We start from the raw sequence: 16575 nt of genomic DNA, 5'->3' as shown, positions 1-16575 counted from the left end.
CCTTAACTCAGAAAAACAATTAAAACCATGCCCCAACAACAATTCCTCGGACATATAGTATGAACACTAAACATTATATACTGTACATAAAAACGAATAAAAATTTAAATATGTATCCAAGGTAGGAAATCCCAGAAGAAAAACACTTACTTAAAGACCAAAGTCTTAAGTACATATGTTCATTATGCACCATAAGTGGCAAGGAATGTCAGTAAATAAGTGTGGACACAAAATCATTGTGTCAAGATTCTCAACTCCTTTAGTAAATCAGGCTAATAATCTCTTACATTTAATACCTAAACTGTAATGGAATACCTTGCATACCTAATGCATACATTGTACTAGTTTAAATATCCCCTATACAAATAAAAGAACCCAGGTACAAGAAAACCTACGAGTATCATATCGATCTGCAGCTTCTTCAGGAACCCACGTACTATAAATGTACATTATCATAAAGGTAACCTGTAATCACTGCACCTCTCGGGGATACATTTTTCAGGTTTGTATTTATGTATGCATATGTTTTTTTACACTGATGCAGATTTTCCTGCAGTGGTCCCATCTTGCGAGTTCTGTTCTCAAAGCTATGACTGTTGACGATCTGATATGGTTATGTCACAAAGCGCCATCTAGTGGATGTTTTTGAGTTATTTATTATTTAGCTAGGACTTAGGGCCTGTTCACATGAGATCAGGTCCTGATCAGCAAACGTGGAGCTGCTGATGCAGTGCGTTTTTGATGCGTTTTCGGTCCGGATGCTGACAGTTAATTTTTTTTTTTTAGCCAAGGGGCTGTCAGTAAAAAAATCCCCCCTAGGTCAGCTATATGCAATAGTAGAATTTTACTGAATGTAAAGTAAAATTGTACTTTGCCCATATGAGACAAAGCAACAAGTTCACCTACCCACTATTCACCAGGCCCACTATAGTGAACACACTTGTATTCTCATAACTGTATCTGTATTATGGATGCTCAGGTGTGAACATGGGCCATAGAAATGAATGGGATTCCTTGTCTTGAGTGCTTTATTGCGCTCAAGACAAGCAAACGAGATTCCTTTTCTCAAAGCATTTTCTCACGCTTACCTTTGAGCGACAAAACACCTAGGTGTGAATTAAGGGACTAAGGGGTCTATTCACGAAGCAGCCGAAGGATCTAGCCGTAGCTTCGGCCGATCCTTCTGCTAGCTTCGGCCCCAGGCTGCTTTACGGGCTATTCACAATAGCCTGTACAGCTCCCGAACTTAGCCGAGTGGCTCAGTCGAGCAGAAGGCATATGTTTCTTAGGAGTCTATTCACTAAGCTAACTAAGTGTTTTACAATACAGTTTTCAAGTTGTGGCCTTTGTCATTGTGCTGAGGAACCCAGGCCTCTGAGTGCATTGAAAACATAATCCAAGTTTATTTCATGTACAGTATATACATAACACTTTACTGTCAAAGAGGAAAAGGCTAGATTGTTGAAATTTCAAGAATATACTGTATTTATACAATTTTGATCATTTTTGCAGATAACATTTCATATACCCCTCATTAACACCAGCCAAACCACCTGTGCAACCCTGTAGACATTCAAACTCTTGTGAATTTCCAGGAGACAGGTCTCATTATTTAGTCATAACAAGCAAGATAACCCAGAGTTTCCCAGAGTCTGTCTTACTTGTTCAGCATAACAAACTGTGTATTTCACATGTTCACACATGCTTGCTTACTACCTTTCTACAAGACTGGAGGAGCTGAGGGGAACAAGACCGTAAACACCAGGCCTGTAGCCTGACTGAAGCCATGTTCAAAATTCCCCAACAGTGCTGTAAATGTATTTAGACTGTTATGGATAGCCAAAACCCGATTATTAGGGGGCTATTCACAAAGCTACCGCAGGCAGCCAAGTGAATAACCCAGCCGAAGTGAAGTGAGCCAAACAACGTTTGTCTATTCATTACGACTCAGCCTTTGGCTGCACTTCGGTCAGCCGAACATGCTCTATTCACATAGGGGCCGAACAGCAGTGATTGAATAGCCGAAAGCTGCCGAGTGGCATTCAGCTCGGCTATTCTGGTACCTCCGTGGTACCAAGCAGAATAGCAAATCAATGGAGAAACAAAATGTGGAAAAAAAGATTTTTAAAATGTAAATAAATAGTTAAATAAAAAAAGAAAGAATTTAAAAAAAAGAAAAAAATAATACTAAAAAAATCAATTGGGCGGAGCAGCAGTGATAGCAAGCTCTGCCCAACTGGTTCCTATTGGCCGACACCTTCTAAAGTCTTCTAGCTGTTCCTGGCCAATGAATAACAACTGGGCGAAGCCGGCCGTGACATCACTGTTATTGTTTAATGACAGTTCAGCGTCCGCCGGGTCATTTGGGGACACTGATCTGTCATTACAACTGGGCGGAGCCAGCCATGAGATCACGGCTGGCTCAACCCAGCTGTCATTTGCGGAGCAAAAGGCCCGGCCTTTGGCAGGCCGTTTGCCCCGCTTCGGCTGACACTTTGGCTTAGTCGAGCAAATGCCTTCGGCTCGGCTGAGCCGCTCGGCCGCCTTCGGCTGTTGTATGGGCTATAGTAAATAGCCCATACAACAACCCTTCGGTTTCGAAGGGCTCCAGCAGCCGAAGAGAGCCAAAGGATCAGCCGAAGCTACGGGTGGATCCTTCGGCTACTTTGTGAATAACCACCTTTTTTTTGTTTTTGTTGTATGTGTTCCATTGGAAAGATCTACAATGTGAGGAAAATTCTGCTCTTAGAATTTCTTCGGAACATGTGCCCCATTTGAAAATATACCCTCACATTCTGTTCCAGTGACAACTCTAAAATTTTGGATTTCATATCACTTTCTGTATTGGTGACAATAGTCGCCAGTACAAATAGAGGGGTAAATCTTCCCAATGGAGACTCGGGCAGTAATAACTTTCACAGGTGTTCTAATCCTTCTACACCATGAGAAAAAAGTTAACTATACAGTACATAAGAATGTGAAGTTCATATTTGGTTAAGTTTAACTTTAGGAGCTGTTAAAGCACTTTTTATTTTCTTTTTATAAACTGAAACTAGAGTATTGCCTCTTGGGGTTGGCCAGAGAGCATACTCTTCTTCATATAGAACAAGCTCGGGAAAAATAACCAGCAACTGTTTTATGGGCTGTCTTAGCAATTCCTGGTTTTATAGATCTTACTTTAAATTTTAACCTATTTGGGATAACAACAAAGGTATTACATTAAACTTGTTATAGAAATCTTTGCAAATCATTTTCCCTATGTTCCTCCAACCTGCAGAATTCTAGCCACAAGTTGAATCCCAGCTCATTGGCAGGGTGATAACCTTAGATACAGCAAGCTGTGTCTACGGGCCCATCCTTTTAATGGCTCCGCTGCTCTGAGAGCTGTTCTGTCACTGGAAATAGACACTTATTGATGTGTACAACTCTCAGGACACTTACTGAAGAGCATATACAGTCGAAATAATTATTTGGTAGTTGTATTCATTTACAGGTACAGAGAGTACTCTTGTGGCTGGCCTTTCCAAACAGCTTTTATGCTCCAGACTATCTTGACATGACTGAGCCCTCACCGGAGATGGATATACAGCAGGCTCTACATTAGAATGTCTGCCTGCTGACTAGTCTCAATGGGCAGTGCACTACAAAATACAGAAAAGTTAAAGCACTTGCTTAAAAAAATGTATACAAAGAGAAAAAGAACCACTGACTTATAAAATCATTTCCACATTATGATACTCTTTATGTGTCAATAATTTTGTTATTATAATTATAAGAACATCAATATTCTGCCCCAAATGGAATAAAAAAAAGTACACATCCGAAATTGCAACATTTGGGAATTTATAAAGAAAAGTTCTGTAGAACCCTATCAGACTTTAATGGTACTCATACAGCATCTTGTTCGTTTAAAATATTAACTCTTTATTTTAAATCACAAATGAAAAACAATATTACTAGGAAGACCAGCAATATATTACATTAAAAACGACACATCATATACATCAAACCTTGAGATTGTCCCGCTTGCCAGACCAGACCAGTGTGTTCACAATTCAGTGTGTATTAGAACCCAAACGTCTTCCCTGCTGTTTTTGTTCCCGCACCACCATCTTGGATTCAGGAGCTGGCTGTGACTTCCTGATCACTCACTGCCAGCCACCTACTGTGTATGCATGAAATTCACCTTCTGGGATGTGTAATGTGTATCCCAGGAGGATGCAGGTAGGGGGGGTGGGGGTCTGGCCAAGGACTATGCATCATCCTTGCCTAGGAATGAGGAAGAGGGAGCAAGTATTGGCTGAAAAAGGCGCTTGCTCCAAAAAAGCTCCAGATGTGCAATAGGGAGGGTTATGATGACCGCATGGCTAAATGTGAGTGAAGGCCTGCCTTACAATTAATAGTCCAAATTTTGGAAGATAAATAATATCAAGCCAAAGCACATTTTTCATATATCAACAATAACAGATGTATGTTTAGAGATCATCCATGGGTAAAGACAAGCTGTTTAACTTCATACAACTGTTTTTGAGAGCAGGAGGATAAGGAAGGATGTAAAATAAAACTAGTTACAGTATGTTTTATGTACTACAATTAATAATACCTGGGACAAGGAGAGAATCCCTATATTTAAACTGCTCATACACTTGGCTGAACAAGTGGAATATAGATCTTTACAAGATGCTCCTGTAACATGAGAATGATAAATCTGTCACATACTAGCTTTTTCTGTAAGTTGGCCATTAAAGCAGTTTCTCTATGACTGCATTCATAAATGTGGTCAGCCATCCCACTAAATCTTACCTGTTTAGCATCTGCGTGGATTGGGAGTCTTCTGTACTTCACACATAAGGCTCAATTCACAAGCTTTAAAAATTATATTTTCATATTTGTCAGATTTGTTTAATATTTCTTACCTTTTAGATATTTCAATGATGAAAGCCTTTGTGCAGATTCTAAGCTACTCTAAGCAGTCTGAAAGTCAAAGTAGAGGGACAAACTGAGGGACAGACTGAGCTTCTTCTCATTAACATACAATTCTTCTCAGTCTTTAACCTTGTATAAGAACATACAGGGGGGAATTTACCAAGTTTAGGGTATTTGTCATACCAACATGCCTCCTGGAAAAGACTGTGAACATTATTACCCTATGAACACTGTTACCCAAGTTGTTGCTTATATCCACATCTGTGATTAGCTCTGTATGATTCAAAATGATTAAGTCCAACAGAACATTATTTCTAGTTGGTGATTCCACCACGTGACCTATGAAATTATTGTGTGGAAAATTGAAGAAGTGACAGGCCTTTGTTGAGAGGGCAGTTCCACCTGCCTGATCAATATTAGGATTATTGATGTCCCCCACCATCTTTATCTGAGAGAGTAGTTGAAACTCCTCCTCATCCTTTATAGTAAGGGCCTATAGCATATACCCATCAATAACTTACCATTTTTATTGATTATTTTATCTCCAGCCATCTCGTTAGTGATGATATTGTACACATTTATTGCCAGAGTTTTCCTGACATACAGTGCATGCATACCCCTCCCTCTCTTCTTTCTTCCCTGTCCTTCTGAAATAAATTGTACTCTATATATATATATATATGCGTAGTCCAGTCATGTGTGCCATCAAATACGTTTTATTATTGTTATTTCCACAAAGTCATAGTCCTCCTCAAGTAGTAAAAGTTTTAGCTCTTCCATTTTTTTAGCCAGACTTCTAGCATTTGTGAACATGCATTTCCGTTTTTTGTAAGGGTTTAGTTTTTTATTATTGCTCACTATTGTACTGCTATATGCTTCAGCCAGACTCTCAGTATTGGACTTGGGTAATGTAGGTTCCCTCAAATCTGTTATGGTTCCCTTTCACTCCTCTTACTCCTATTCCCCCACCTCTGTGCTCTGTCACTTCTCTGATCATTGCTCACTGTCTGGCAAGGTCTTTTTTGATCCCTCCCCACTAAATCCTAATTTAATCGTTCCTCCGACCTTCTTACCATTTTTTCCCCAACAGAGCTGAACCCTCCTCATTTAGGTGCAGTCTGTCCCTGCTGTAGAGCTGGTAACCGAATTAAAAATCAGTCCAGTTCTCTATGAACCCACACCCCTCATTTTTACACCAGTTCTTCAGCCACTTGTTTAACTCCCGGTTGCTAGATGCTTTAATCAGATAAGTCATCCATTTTGGTTTGGCAAAGTGTTGGTTTATAGATGTTTAGAGATTGCTTCACACTAACAAGAAATCATATACATATACTGTACATATTACTGTCATATCCATGCCTATTCAAGGCTTGATTTCTTTATTTGTTTTCACTCATTTAGTTGCAGCCACAAGTGTAATAGACATTTATTAAATGGCACTCAGATCGTGCGCCTGCAATTATAGAACTATATACCTGCAAGTGCAGGGATTCTTTTTTTCTGGAAATGTACTGGATTTTTGGGGTTCAGCTTCTAAACCTTTTAATAAACTCTTGGGAAATTATTAGAGATGTTCAGATACCAGTTCAGATACTCGACATTTTCACGAGAACTACCAGGGTTGCAGCGGTTGCAGCTGGGACTTGGCTCTGGCGCCCCACCACTGTCCTGAAATCATTAGTCTGTATTGTTTTAGAAAAACTGTCACATGACAATAAACAAAAATGTATCAATACTTGTATCTGTGAGTATTTGGACAAGTATCAGTACTTGTACTTGAAGAAATGGTATCTGTGCATCCCTTATATGTATTTATATTTAAAAAAAATCATACATTAAAACAAGGATGCACAAAACCCAGGAGCTCCGTATGCTCCTTAAAAATGACAGCTGCGTCCTAACTTTTGATTTTTTTCTCTAGTCTAGTCTTGGAGCTGGAAAAGTATCTGTACTTGTACTTGTACTGAGTACAATACTTGGTATTTGAACATCCCTAGAAATTATGAACAATAAATAAAATATTGGATGCCGATACTTTGATATTCTGGGATGCCTGAGATTAGTTATATGAGGTTATACAGTATAATATCCTTTTCATATTATTATAAAAACATTGTTAATAACAGTGCCAAATACAGTCTTAATATTACAACTTACAATCAAAGCATTCCTCTAAGACAAATACAAATATTTACATGGAGCACAGAGCAGCTGTTTTATCCTAGCATAATACAAGCTGGATTAATGTTAAATCATATGAACATTTTAAGTGTAGTAAGATGGGGAAATTGTTATTTAATATCATCAGAAGCACCAACAGTACCCACTAGTGCAAGCAATAGCTAGGTAGAAAAGGTTTTCAAGCAATTAGGAATTACCGCAATTTCCCATGGCCTTTATATTTCTTATGAGAAGGTGTTGCTAATGATTGACTCCTTTTTGAATTGCGATGATCATTCCACAAATTGTTTGCAAAGAGTTTGAGCACAATAGTAGAACAATTTCTTGTTCTAGAAATTATTTCAGCGCTTCAAAGCTTACCCAGAGAGAAAACTCTGCAATGGATTTGTCCCACATTTTTTAAAGTTTTAGGAAAGAAAATTAATGCAGTATTGCAAAATACATTTAAGCAAACCTTTGAGAAAAGTAAAATATTGCCTTCTGATTTATCCTGAAGCAAGGGAAACCCAAATGACTTTGCTATTGAATCAAGACGATAAGATCCTGTTGAAAATCATGGCTGAAATACTATTAAATATTTTCTCTTATTGACCTCAGAGACCAGCAAGTTTTTGGTTAGGGAGGAACAAGGACACAAAAAGGGAACAATTGCCACAGCTTATATTTTTTCTTTGTTATCTGTATGTAATGCCTTGGTATCCCTTGAAAAAGAAAAGGAATTCATTCAACAATGTCCAAAGGACTAACTTTAGAATGGAATGCAAACAATTATGCAACATTAGATTTCTGAGGTTTTTTTTTTAAATCCCAGAATCTCTTGTAAATCTTCCCTCATTAGTTCTGCTGATGAATGTATCACAAAATATCTGGAGGTGGCCAATGTCCAGAAAAAAAAAGATGGAAAACAAGATTAAAATGTGTATCAAAATCAATATTTTTTTATTTTTGGATAGGTTTGTGTCATCACTACTCTCTATATGTCCTGGGACTTGAAGTGAGTAAGCCATCCCTAAGTCATTAGTTGTCAAAGATCTTCAAGAATTGCAGCAAAGATTCTAAAGTCAGGTTCAAGCTGATATCTAACAGTTTAGAAATACCTGCTAGTTGTATATATTAGAAACATACCTTCCACCTGTCCCTCAATTGGAGGGACTGGCCCTCATTTTAAAACCAAGTCCTTCTGTCTCTCTTTCCTCCTCAGTTGCCTTTCTTTTTGGTCTGATGAACAGATGTCTATAAAAAAAAGTTCTATTTAACTACCAAAAGTGATATTATAAAACCTTAAAAAACCTTTATCTTATCTATTAATTATCTTGTTTGTTATTTTTAAATCCAGTATAAGCCCTCGTTCACACCTGAACGTTTTGTAGCGCGTTCTACGCTCGACGAACGCTCTACAAAACGCTCAAAAATATAAATCCCATTGTATTCAATGGTCTCGTTCCCACCTTGGCGTATTTCCGCCCGTCCCTAACGCGCTACAAAACGGGCCACGCCTGAAAAGGTACAGGTACTACTTTGGGCCGTTTGGTTGCGCGTTTCCATTGGGATACAGCCAAGTAGCCTTCGGAAACGTGCAACGGTCGCGCAACTTTTTTAACGCGAATCGCGGTAAAAAAACGTGCGGCGGTCGCGCGACAGACTCGCATATGCAATACACCTAGGTGTGAACGAGACCTTAAGGGGAAGTAATAGTGTGCTTCTTTCTCAGCAGAAAGTTGGGAGGCATGTAGAAGGTTGGCCTGCCAAGATTCTGTTCTCATAAGAAAACAGTGTGTGTGTAGTGAACTTTTTAAATTAATTTTCTCACAATGCTTAGAGATACAGAGATGGATGAGAGCTTGTTTTCAAGTGCTTTTACTGTTTGTTCACTTTATATAAATACTTTAGTGTGCATAATTTGGGTGCAGGTTCACTTTAAGCTCAAATGGTAAACACTAACAGGGTTTTTCACAAAAGGGTGAAGAATTTGGAGAAGGCAGGAGAAGTAAACAATCTAGGACAACATAGCTGATTTGATAAAACTCTCCAATTCAGCTCATTTTCCAGTTCAGCTATGTTGTCCTAGATTGTTCACTTCTCCTGCCTTCTCCAAACTCTTCACCCTTTTGTGAATAGCCCTGTAAAAACATTCTCTGTAAACTTGGCATCTTTAGCATTGGTGCACAGGTGCCTTACATTCAATATAGCCCTGCATATGTTTTGTATTTCCTAAATGGCCTTGCTGACATTGACTGTATATATGTCACAGGCTTCTGTTAGGAGACCTACAGACATGTAATGATCACACAGGACACCAGGTGGCAATGCAGCTTCATAAAGTTTCAAGTTGTGTTACCAGGTCAATTTACTGCATAGCATACCAAAAGTATCAATTATTTAGATTGGTTGAGAAAATCCAATAACATGTTGCTGAGAAGAAAGAGTTGCTGAAGCAAAAGCATCTCTAACAACATCTTTATCAAAGCTGTTTTTTTTGTCCAGTTTGTACACACAATGCTACATTTCCGTGTTGCTTTATTACAATCACATTATCACACTACTGAAATCATGTAGTTTCACAAAATCTTCAGTAAGGAATGCTTTGTAACCCAAAGGAATAAAATGTGCATGAATTACTTCAAATTTCCTTAAAGTGTATACAAACCCAAAAACATAAATGAAATATATTGTAGCTAATATCAATCCCTAAATGTGGTAGCTGCATTAGTTTCCTTTTTAGGCTTTTCTTCCCGTTATTTTCACCTGGTGGCCAGAAAATCTGTTATTTTTCAACTTCCTTTAGCTGTCCAGCAAATGTAGACGTTAGGGACAAACCATTTAACACTGACAGGGGTGCTTACAATGCTCAGCTTTTATTAATTTATATAAAAATCCTTTAACCTTAAAAGGAAAAAAAATATTACTGCAACTGCTTAAAAAGTATTAGCTGAAATTCAGATTTAATTTGATAGTTAAGTTTATCTAAATCTGCTACTGCATCTAATACTATCCTCTCCACAGGGTGACAATGCTGCTGTACAAGGATGGCTCCATTGCTCCTCCATAGTATAGAGCGACCCTGAGACCGGAAGTGCGTTACTGGCTGTATCACCAGGGGAAAATTAAGTAAAAAAAGGCTAAAAATAAAACTAATGCAGCCACCACATTTATGGATTAGTAAACTGCAATATATGATCCCTTTTTCAATTTAGCCAAATGTTGACTTTTATATACAATCAGACGTACAGTAATACCTTGGTTTACGAGCATAATTCGTTCCGGAAGCATGCTTGTAATCCAAAGCGCTTGTATATCAAAGCGAATTTCCTCATAGGATATAATGGAAATTCAGATGATTTGTTCCACAAACCAAAAATATTCATATAAAAATGATTACAATACTGTACTGTAATATAATACTGTACAAACTATAAAGAAAAATAAGCCGATTACCGGTACCTTCGTGGCCGGTGTGAGGGGGACAAGAGAGAGGGGGATTATTGTGTAGGACAACTTTCACTATCACTAGCGGAATCACTGCTATCTCTTAACTCAATGGAATATTTTTCATTTCGTGAAACCTTAACAAGGAATCTATCCAATGTGACATTGCATTGTCGTTAAACAGACTCATCGCTCGCACTGCTACAGCCTTATTCGGGTGGCGCTTTTCTACAAAATCTTGCTCTTATTGCAAGACATTGCTTGTATATCAAGGCAAACTTTTTCAGAAATGTTTGCTTGTCTTGCAAAACACTCTCAAACCAAGTTACTTGTAAACCAAGGTATTACTGTATATATTTTAAAAAAGGTTTCATTTAAATTCCACATTTCACTCTGTATCTGCAATTTATCTGATTTTGCTGCTATTAGAGCTTAAAATAAATATGAGCACAATTCCATAGTCTCATATAAGCTTTAACATGTTACTGTCTCTCAATTGTGCTCTTGCCTTGTTACCCAGCCATATGCATCCTTTGTAGTAACTACAAGTCACTGTGCCAACGCACTCTGCAAAGGCATGGTTCATCATAGTCACTATCAGGAAGCTGGTCCAGAGCGATGATGTACAGCCAAAGCTGGAGTGAGTGCATGTGTATAACAAGTGGCTAAAAGCTGGAGGAGATGCAGTGAAGGATGAAAAAAGGTACAGTGGTACTTTGCTGCTGCCCATGCTCACAAATCTGATTGTAATGAAGAAAAAAATGCTGACCAAAGACACTTTAGAGTTTAACACTCCCAGAAGTATTCTTAGCCCCCCTGCTACATTCTGTGGTTCTTTTCCCAGGCCCTGACATCACCACATGATACAGCAGTGGTGTAGGGGTGGTGGACTAAACCACTGAGTGCAGTAGGGGACAAGGAAATTGACACTTCTGAATGTGCCACACAAGTATCTTTGAGCATCAGTTTCTCTTTATTACAGTGGAGTTGGTGGCATGGTCAATGTGTGTAGGAGCCTACAGGCGTTTGCATGCGTTTTTATTTAGTGTTCTTAGCACCCTGGAAGCCCCCCATAAAGGCCACCTGGGACACCCAACAAGTAATGGCTGCTTACAACTTCAAAGTCAAAGCTCTTCCACAGTCTCACACTATCATGTAATTGCAGTGAAAGTTAGTATTTGCATACTAACCAGTTTAGTTTTCGGGACTCCCTGGCATTTTAGAGACTAAACCGAAGCTCATGCCGGCAACTCCAGACGCCTTCTTTTAGGTTGTGTCACTGGAATACAATTATCTATGTTAAATATTTGCTTCTAAATGAACCTGTACTTTGCCTATGCAGAACAAAACAACATGTTCACTTTAAAACAGAAGAAATATGATACAGTGCTACAAAAAAATACAATTCTGAGGTTATTTAGCATGACATTTTGGTCCCCCCATTATGTTTCTAAACAGCTGGCTCCAACTCTCTCAGCTCTGCTTCCCTGCAATTCCTGTCCAGTACAACAGTCTCCATAAGCTTTCCATCTTACTAGCTTCGGGAAGAGGGGGGGGGCAGGGGGCAGGGGAGTGTTTTGCCTTGCTTTGCCTGTGTGCATGGGGACACAAACACCAGCTTTATTAATTTATAGATCTATATTTATTGGTGCAGACTAATATAATTTATTCACTTTTAAATTGACCACCGCAGCTGCTTATACCTACCTTTCTTTTGCTCCGTTTCTGCTCTGTTTGCAAAGGGAGCAAAAAGGAGAGGCTCTGTGCAAGCTCTAAGTCGACCCTAGTCAGAGTTCTTCCTTATTTTAGCCATGTTGTGTTCTGATACCTGAATGGCCAGACGCAAAGTACAGATGAGCTTGATGTGAACCCTGTTCACACAAACCCACTAAAATTTGTAACCACACCCCCTCCTCCTAACCCAATCAGGCATTTCTCACAGCTTTGTGGGTTGGGAGAAGAGGATGGCAGTCACAGCGCACTTAGGTAAAGTCAGGCGAACTGGCATTGCACGAGGCCCAGCCTCACTACTATTGCCAAGCACCATTGATGTCACATGGGAGCAAGGGCAGTGCTTCATATACTCCCCCATACCGGGAAGAACCGTGCATTTCTCTTTGCTCACAGTGGTGAATTAGCAAGGTAGCAAAAGGTAGAGTAAATTTGGGTATTTATAAAGTCGTTTTCGAAACATTCCTGGAAAATGTTTCCTCAATTAATGAAATTCTAAACATGTATTTCTTTTAAATGTACATAAGCGGCTGTAGGGGCTGGCATTTAAGTGAACCTGTTGCTCTGTCCTGCATGGCCAAAGCACAAGTAAATTTTAAGTCGTTACTATGGAATGCAGCTATTGACAGGTTTTATATTTAAGCCCAATTAAACCTTCGGTTTAAGTCAATTCTAAATACATTCTAGGTGCATCAACACAAAAGGTGTTCAATATCTTACAGTTTATTTTCTTTCTAAAGCAGACACAGCCTGAGTAGAAAAGCCTGTGTTCTGCTTTAATGCTGCAGAGTGAGACCCTTGTTCTTTGTGGGTAAGCAATAATCTCTCCGCAGAGACAGAGCCAGAGCTTGCCAATTAGTAGGGAGCATGAGCTTTGCAGCTCTACTGACTGCATATCTATAGGTCTGATTCAGTATGGGATGCATTGGACTTCTTGAGAAAGACCACTGCTTTCACTCAGAGAGCAGGGCTCTCATTATTCAGCTGCTGGCAGGGGATAGGCTCTTCTTTCTGTTACCCCAATAAGCACTGGAGGAATAGAGAGGGGAGGGGGAAATCCCTGCAGGGAGCAGGGACTGACAGCCTTTGCTCTCTGTAGAGAGAAGAGACTGCTCAGCTCTACCTCGTAGAGCCAGTGTGTGACAGCTGCAGGTTTACAAGCCAGTTCTAAGCTGCAGGAAGAGTATGTTTTACTCTCCCCATACTTCTCATTTAGGGCCCGTTCACACCAGATGCAGTGCGTTCCAGCAAGATTCTGCTCAGAACGCACTGCCTCACATTGCGGCCGGTTCACTTTTTTGTGGGGCAGGAGGGGGCGCGGTGGTCCATTGAAGTGAATGGCACCTTAGCCACACCCTCTGGCAGCAATGCGATTGGCCCCACGGGGTCTCAAGGCACATTATGCCTGCGGTCCGGTGCGATCAAAATAGTGCTTGCAGCATTTTGATCGGACCACAGGCATAATGGGCCTTGCGATCCTGTGTGGCCGATCGTATTTCGGCCAGAGGTGCCCTCCTGCCCCACTAAAAAGTGAGCCGGCCGCAATGCAAAGCAGTGCGTTCTGGCCAGAATCAGGCCAGAATGCACTGCGTCTGGTGTGAATGGGCCCTTAGGGTTCAATTAGGCTTAAGGTATTACTGTGTAACACAATTGTTATTCTACCTAAAAGTATGAAAACCTGTTAAGTTATTAGTTCCTAGAGATTAGAATCTAGAAAAACTGCTCTATTGTATGTATTGTAAATATACATCAGTTGATATTATACTGTTGCACATTTTCTAAAACCAGGGCAAGCTGAAAACGGGACAGTTTGTTGTGCTATGTATATTTTTTTATTTGTGTGTGACAAATATATATATATATATTTTTAAAGTGCAAAGTTAATGCTATTTATATCACACAGCAGTGTACCATAGATTGTTTTGACATGTGCCGCCTATTTTTTCAAATATTCGCTATAGCAGCAGCTTATCTTTTGTAGTGTAGATATTTTCCAGGAATAATTGTATATAATTATCTCCACACAACAGAAGAAAATGTGAAAGCCTGGTGAATTTTAAATTGTTTTATTATCTACAGATATGTATATTTCACAGGTGATAAATTATTAAAAGCCAACATATTTACCTGTGTAAAAAATAAAACTCACCACTTGATTCTGCACACAGATAATTGTATGTATACTCTGCGCAGTTGTCTTTGTACAGTACACTAGATTTTTACTTTGATTTGTTTTACATTCTGGAAGCATACATCTTCCTTCATGTCAAAAATCAGAAATAATATTAAATTGAATACACTCTTGTTTCACATTGTATTTGTATGTCTGCAGAGAAAGGAACACCCGGCCATTCATACCAAAAACACATTTCCAATTGTTTCATGCTACATGTTATAAAAGAACAATAGAAAGAAAATGTACAAGTGTTTCCGACTGTCCGTTGAACTGAAATGATACTTCAAAACAGAATTCACTTATTAAAGACAGTAAGAGTTGTCATATTCAAAGTCAGTCTCCTGCATAAAATGTTCCCACAAACTATGAAAAACTGTTAACAATTTGTCCACGGTGCCTTTACTTGTGTAGTCGTTTCTTTAATATTGCAGAATCTTATTGGATGGTTTTCTGAAGTTTTATTTATGCCGACCTGATAAAAATAAAGAAAAAATTGTCTATGTTAAATGCAAACTTCACTTTAAAATAAATGAAAAAATCTAAAAAATTAATGTATTATGAATAATTACTGCGCAAACCATTTTATAATTTAACGTTAATAAAAATTACCTTCACATTCAAAACTGCATCTGCTGTCATTTTCTACAACTGTTAAAAAAAATGAATGCAATATGGGGACCTTTTCTGCTTCTGTGATTGGTTGACTGATTTCCCAAGAAGTCTCCACTAAGATATGTCACATTTTAGGCATCCCTTGCAATAGGGATTTATTTTTGGTGAGATACTCCCTACGAATTCATTACAACTAAAGGGATACCAACGCTACAACTTTCCTTATTACAGCACAGAAAGTCCACCAGCTGATTATAATGAACGCAGACCCTCCTATTCAGGGATCAGTTTGCAAAGGACATACTATTATTATTATATAGGATTTATATAGCTCCAACAGTTTGTGCTGCACTTTACAATATAAGGAAGACATTATAATTACAATACAATTCAAGACAAGATGGTAAGGGGGGCCCTGCCTGTGAGGGTTTACAATCTAAGATGGAACAAACTGCTTTTTCTTCAAAGAAACAAGTAGTTTATTAAATCACTGCAATGTACATCTCACAGGGGATTAATTATTTCTCAAAAAAGTAGAGTTATCCCCAAAGGATAAGACGACCATCCCCAAAACATTGCTTATGGACCCTTAATACTAACCCCCAATCTCCATTGATACTATTTCCCCGATGGACCATCTACCAGACATTCCTTCTTTCCTTTCCTTCCTCTCTTAAGGTTTTACACCAAATATCTATGTAATGCATAGGCCTGCATTCACATCTTATGTATATATTACGATGTGTAACTGATATTTTCCTACTACGTTGTTGTGTGTAAAATACCTGCTTCTTTTCTACTGAAAATCAATAAACAATTTGTTATGAAAAAGTAGAGTTACACTTTAAAGCAAAAAGATTATTGGGCTGTATATGTATAAACGTTGTGCCCAGTGTATAGCTGGACAGATGTTGTTCGCACAGCATTCCTGTCACTAGATGCATTCAAGAGCTTAGGAAACTTCTACGCTCCTTGGCTTCTTCTAGGGGTGAGAATGCTGTGCGAACAGCATTCACCCCTATGTGTTTTCATCTGCTACTGTAGGAGGTTTTATTGATGTTGGTTTGCTGAGTGATGTTTTGAGTATGATTTGTACATATAACCCCAAAGGTACTGGTGTTGCCTGTCCTCCAAAATTGCCATTATAGTAATTTATAGAGAATTAAGCCTGTGCTGTGATGCAGGTGCAGGGCTGTAACTGCCACAGTGGAGTTTTTTTCGTGGGGGGCGATGTAACCCCCCCCCCCCCCCAAACACACACACACACACACACACACAAGCACGCACACACACTGGCTTCCTTGAATAATTTAAAGATGAACTCCAGGAAAACTGCTAAATAAACAGATTAAATACATATTTGAAAGCAGGTTTCCTTGCCAAAAAAATTGTATTTGTGTCTATCCAGTTATGAGAGTTGCACAGTCCTCTCAACAGCACAGTCCTGTCTAGCAGGGAGGGGAGGGGGCAGTTTTGCTTTTACTTACAGGTCCTCTTACCACCCCACCCTGTGACTGGTCAGT

The 16575-nt window shown here is 39.1% G+C and overlaps 1 protein-coding gene across 1 annotated transcript in view; it reads right to left on the bottom strand.

The window, feature by feature from the left end:
* Nucleotides 1-14466: 14466 nt before the first annotated feature.
* Nucleotides 14467-16575, bottom strand: part of NKAIN3 (Na+/K+ transporting ATPase interacting 3) — a 361396-nt gene continuing 359287 nt past the window's right edge. Inside the window, exon 6 of the mRNA XM_018568104.1 lies at nt 14467-14912. Coding sequence (XP_018423606.1) covers nt 14899-14912 — 14 coding nt within the window. The 3' untranslated portion in view covers nt 14467-14898. The remainder of the gene's footprint in view (nt 14913-16575) is intronic.

Source organism: Nanorana parkeri, unplaced genomic scaffold (genome assembly GCF_000935625.1).
Source record: "Nanorana parkeri isolate BGI_ZX_2015 unplaced genomic scaffold, ASM93562v1 scaffold1137, whole genome shotgun sequence".
Taxonomy (NCBI): domain Eukaryota; kingdom Metazoa; phylum Chordata; class Amphibia; order Anura; family Dicroglossidae; genus Nanorana; species Nanorana parkeri.
Note: the sequence above shows the minus strand (reverse complement) of the source record. Positions and strands in the feature narration are given on the sequence as shown.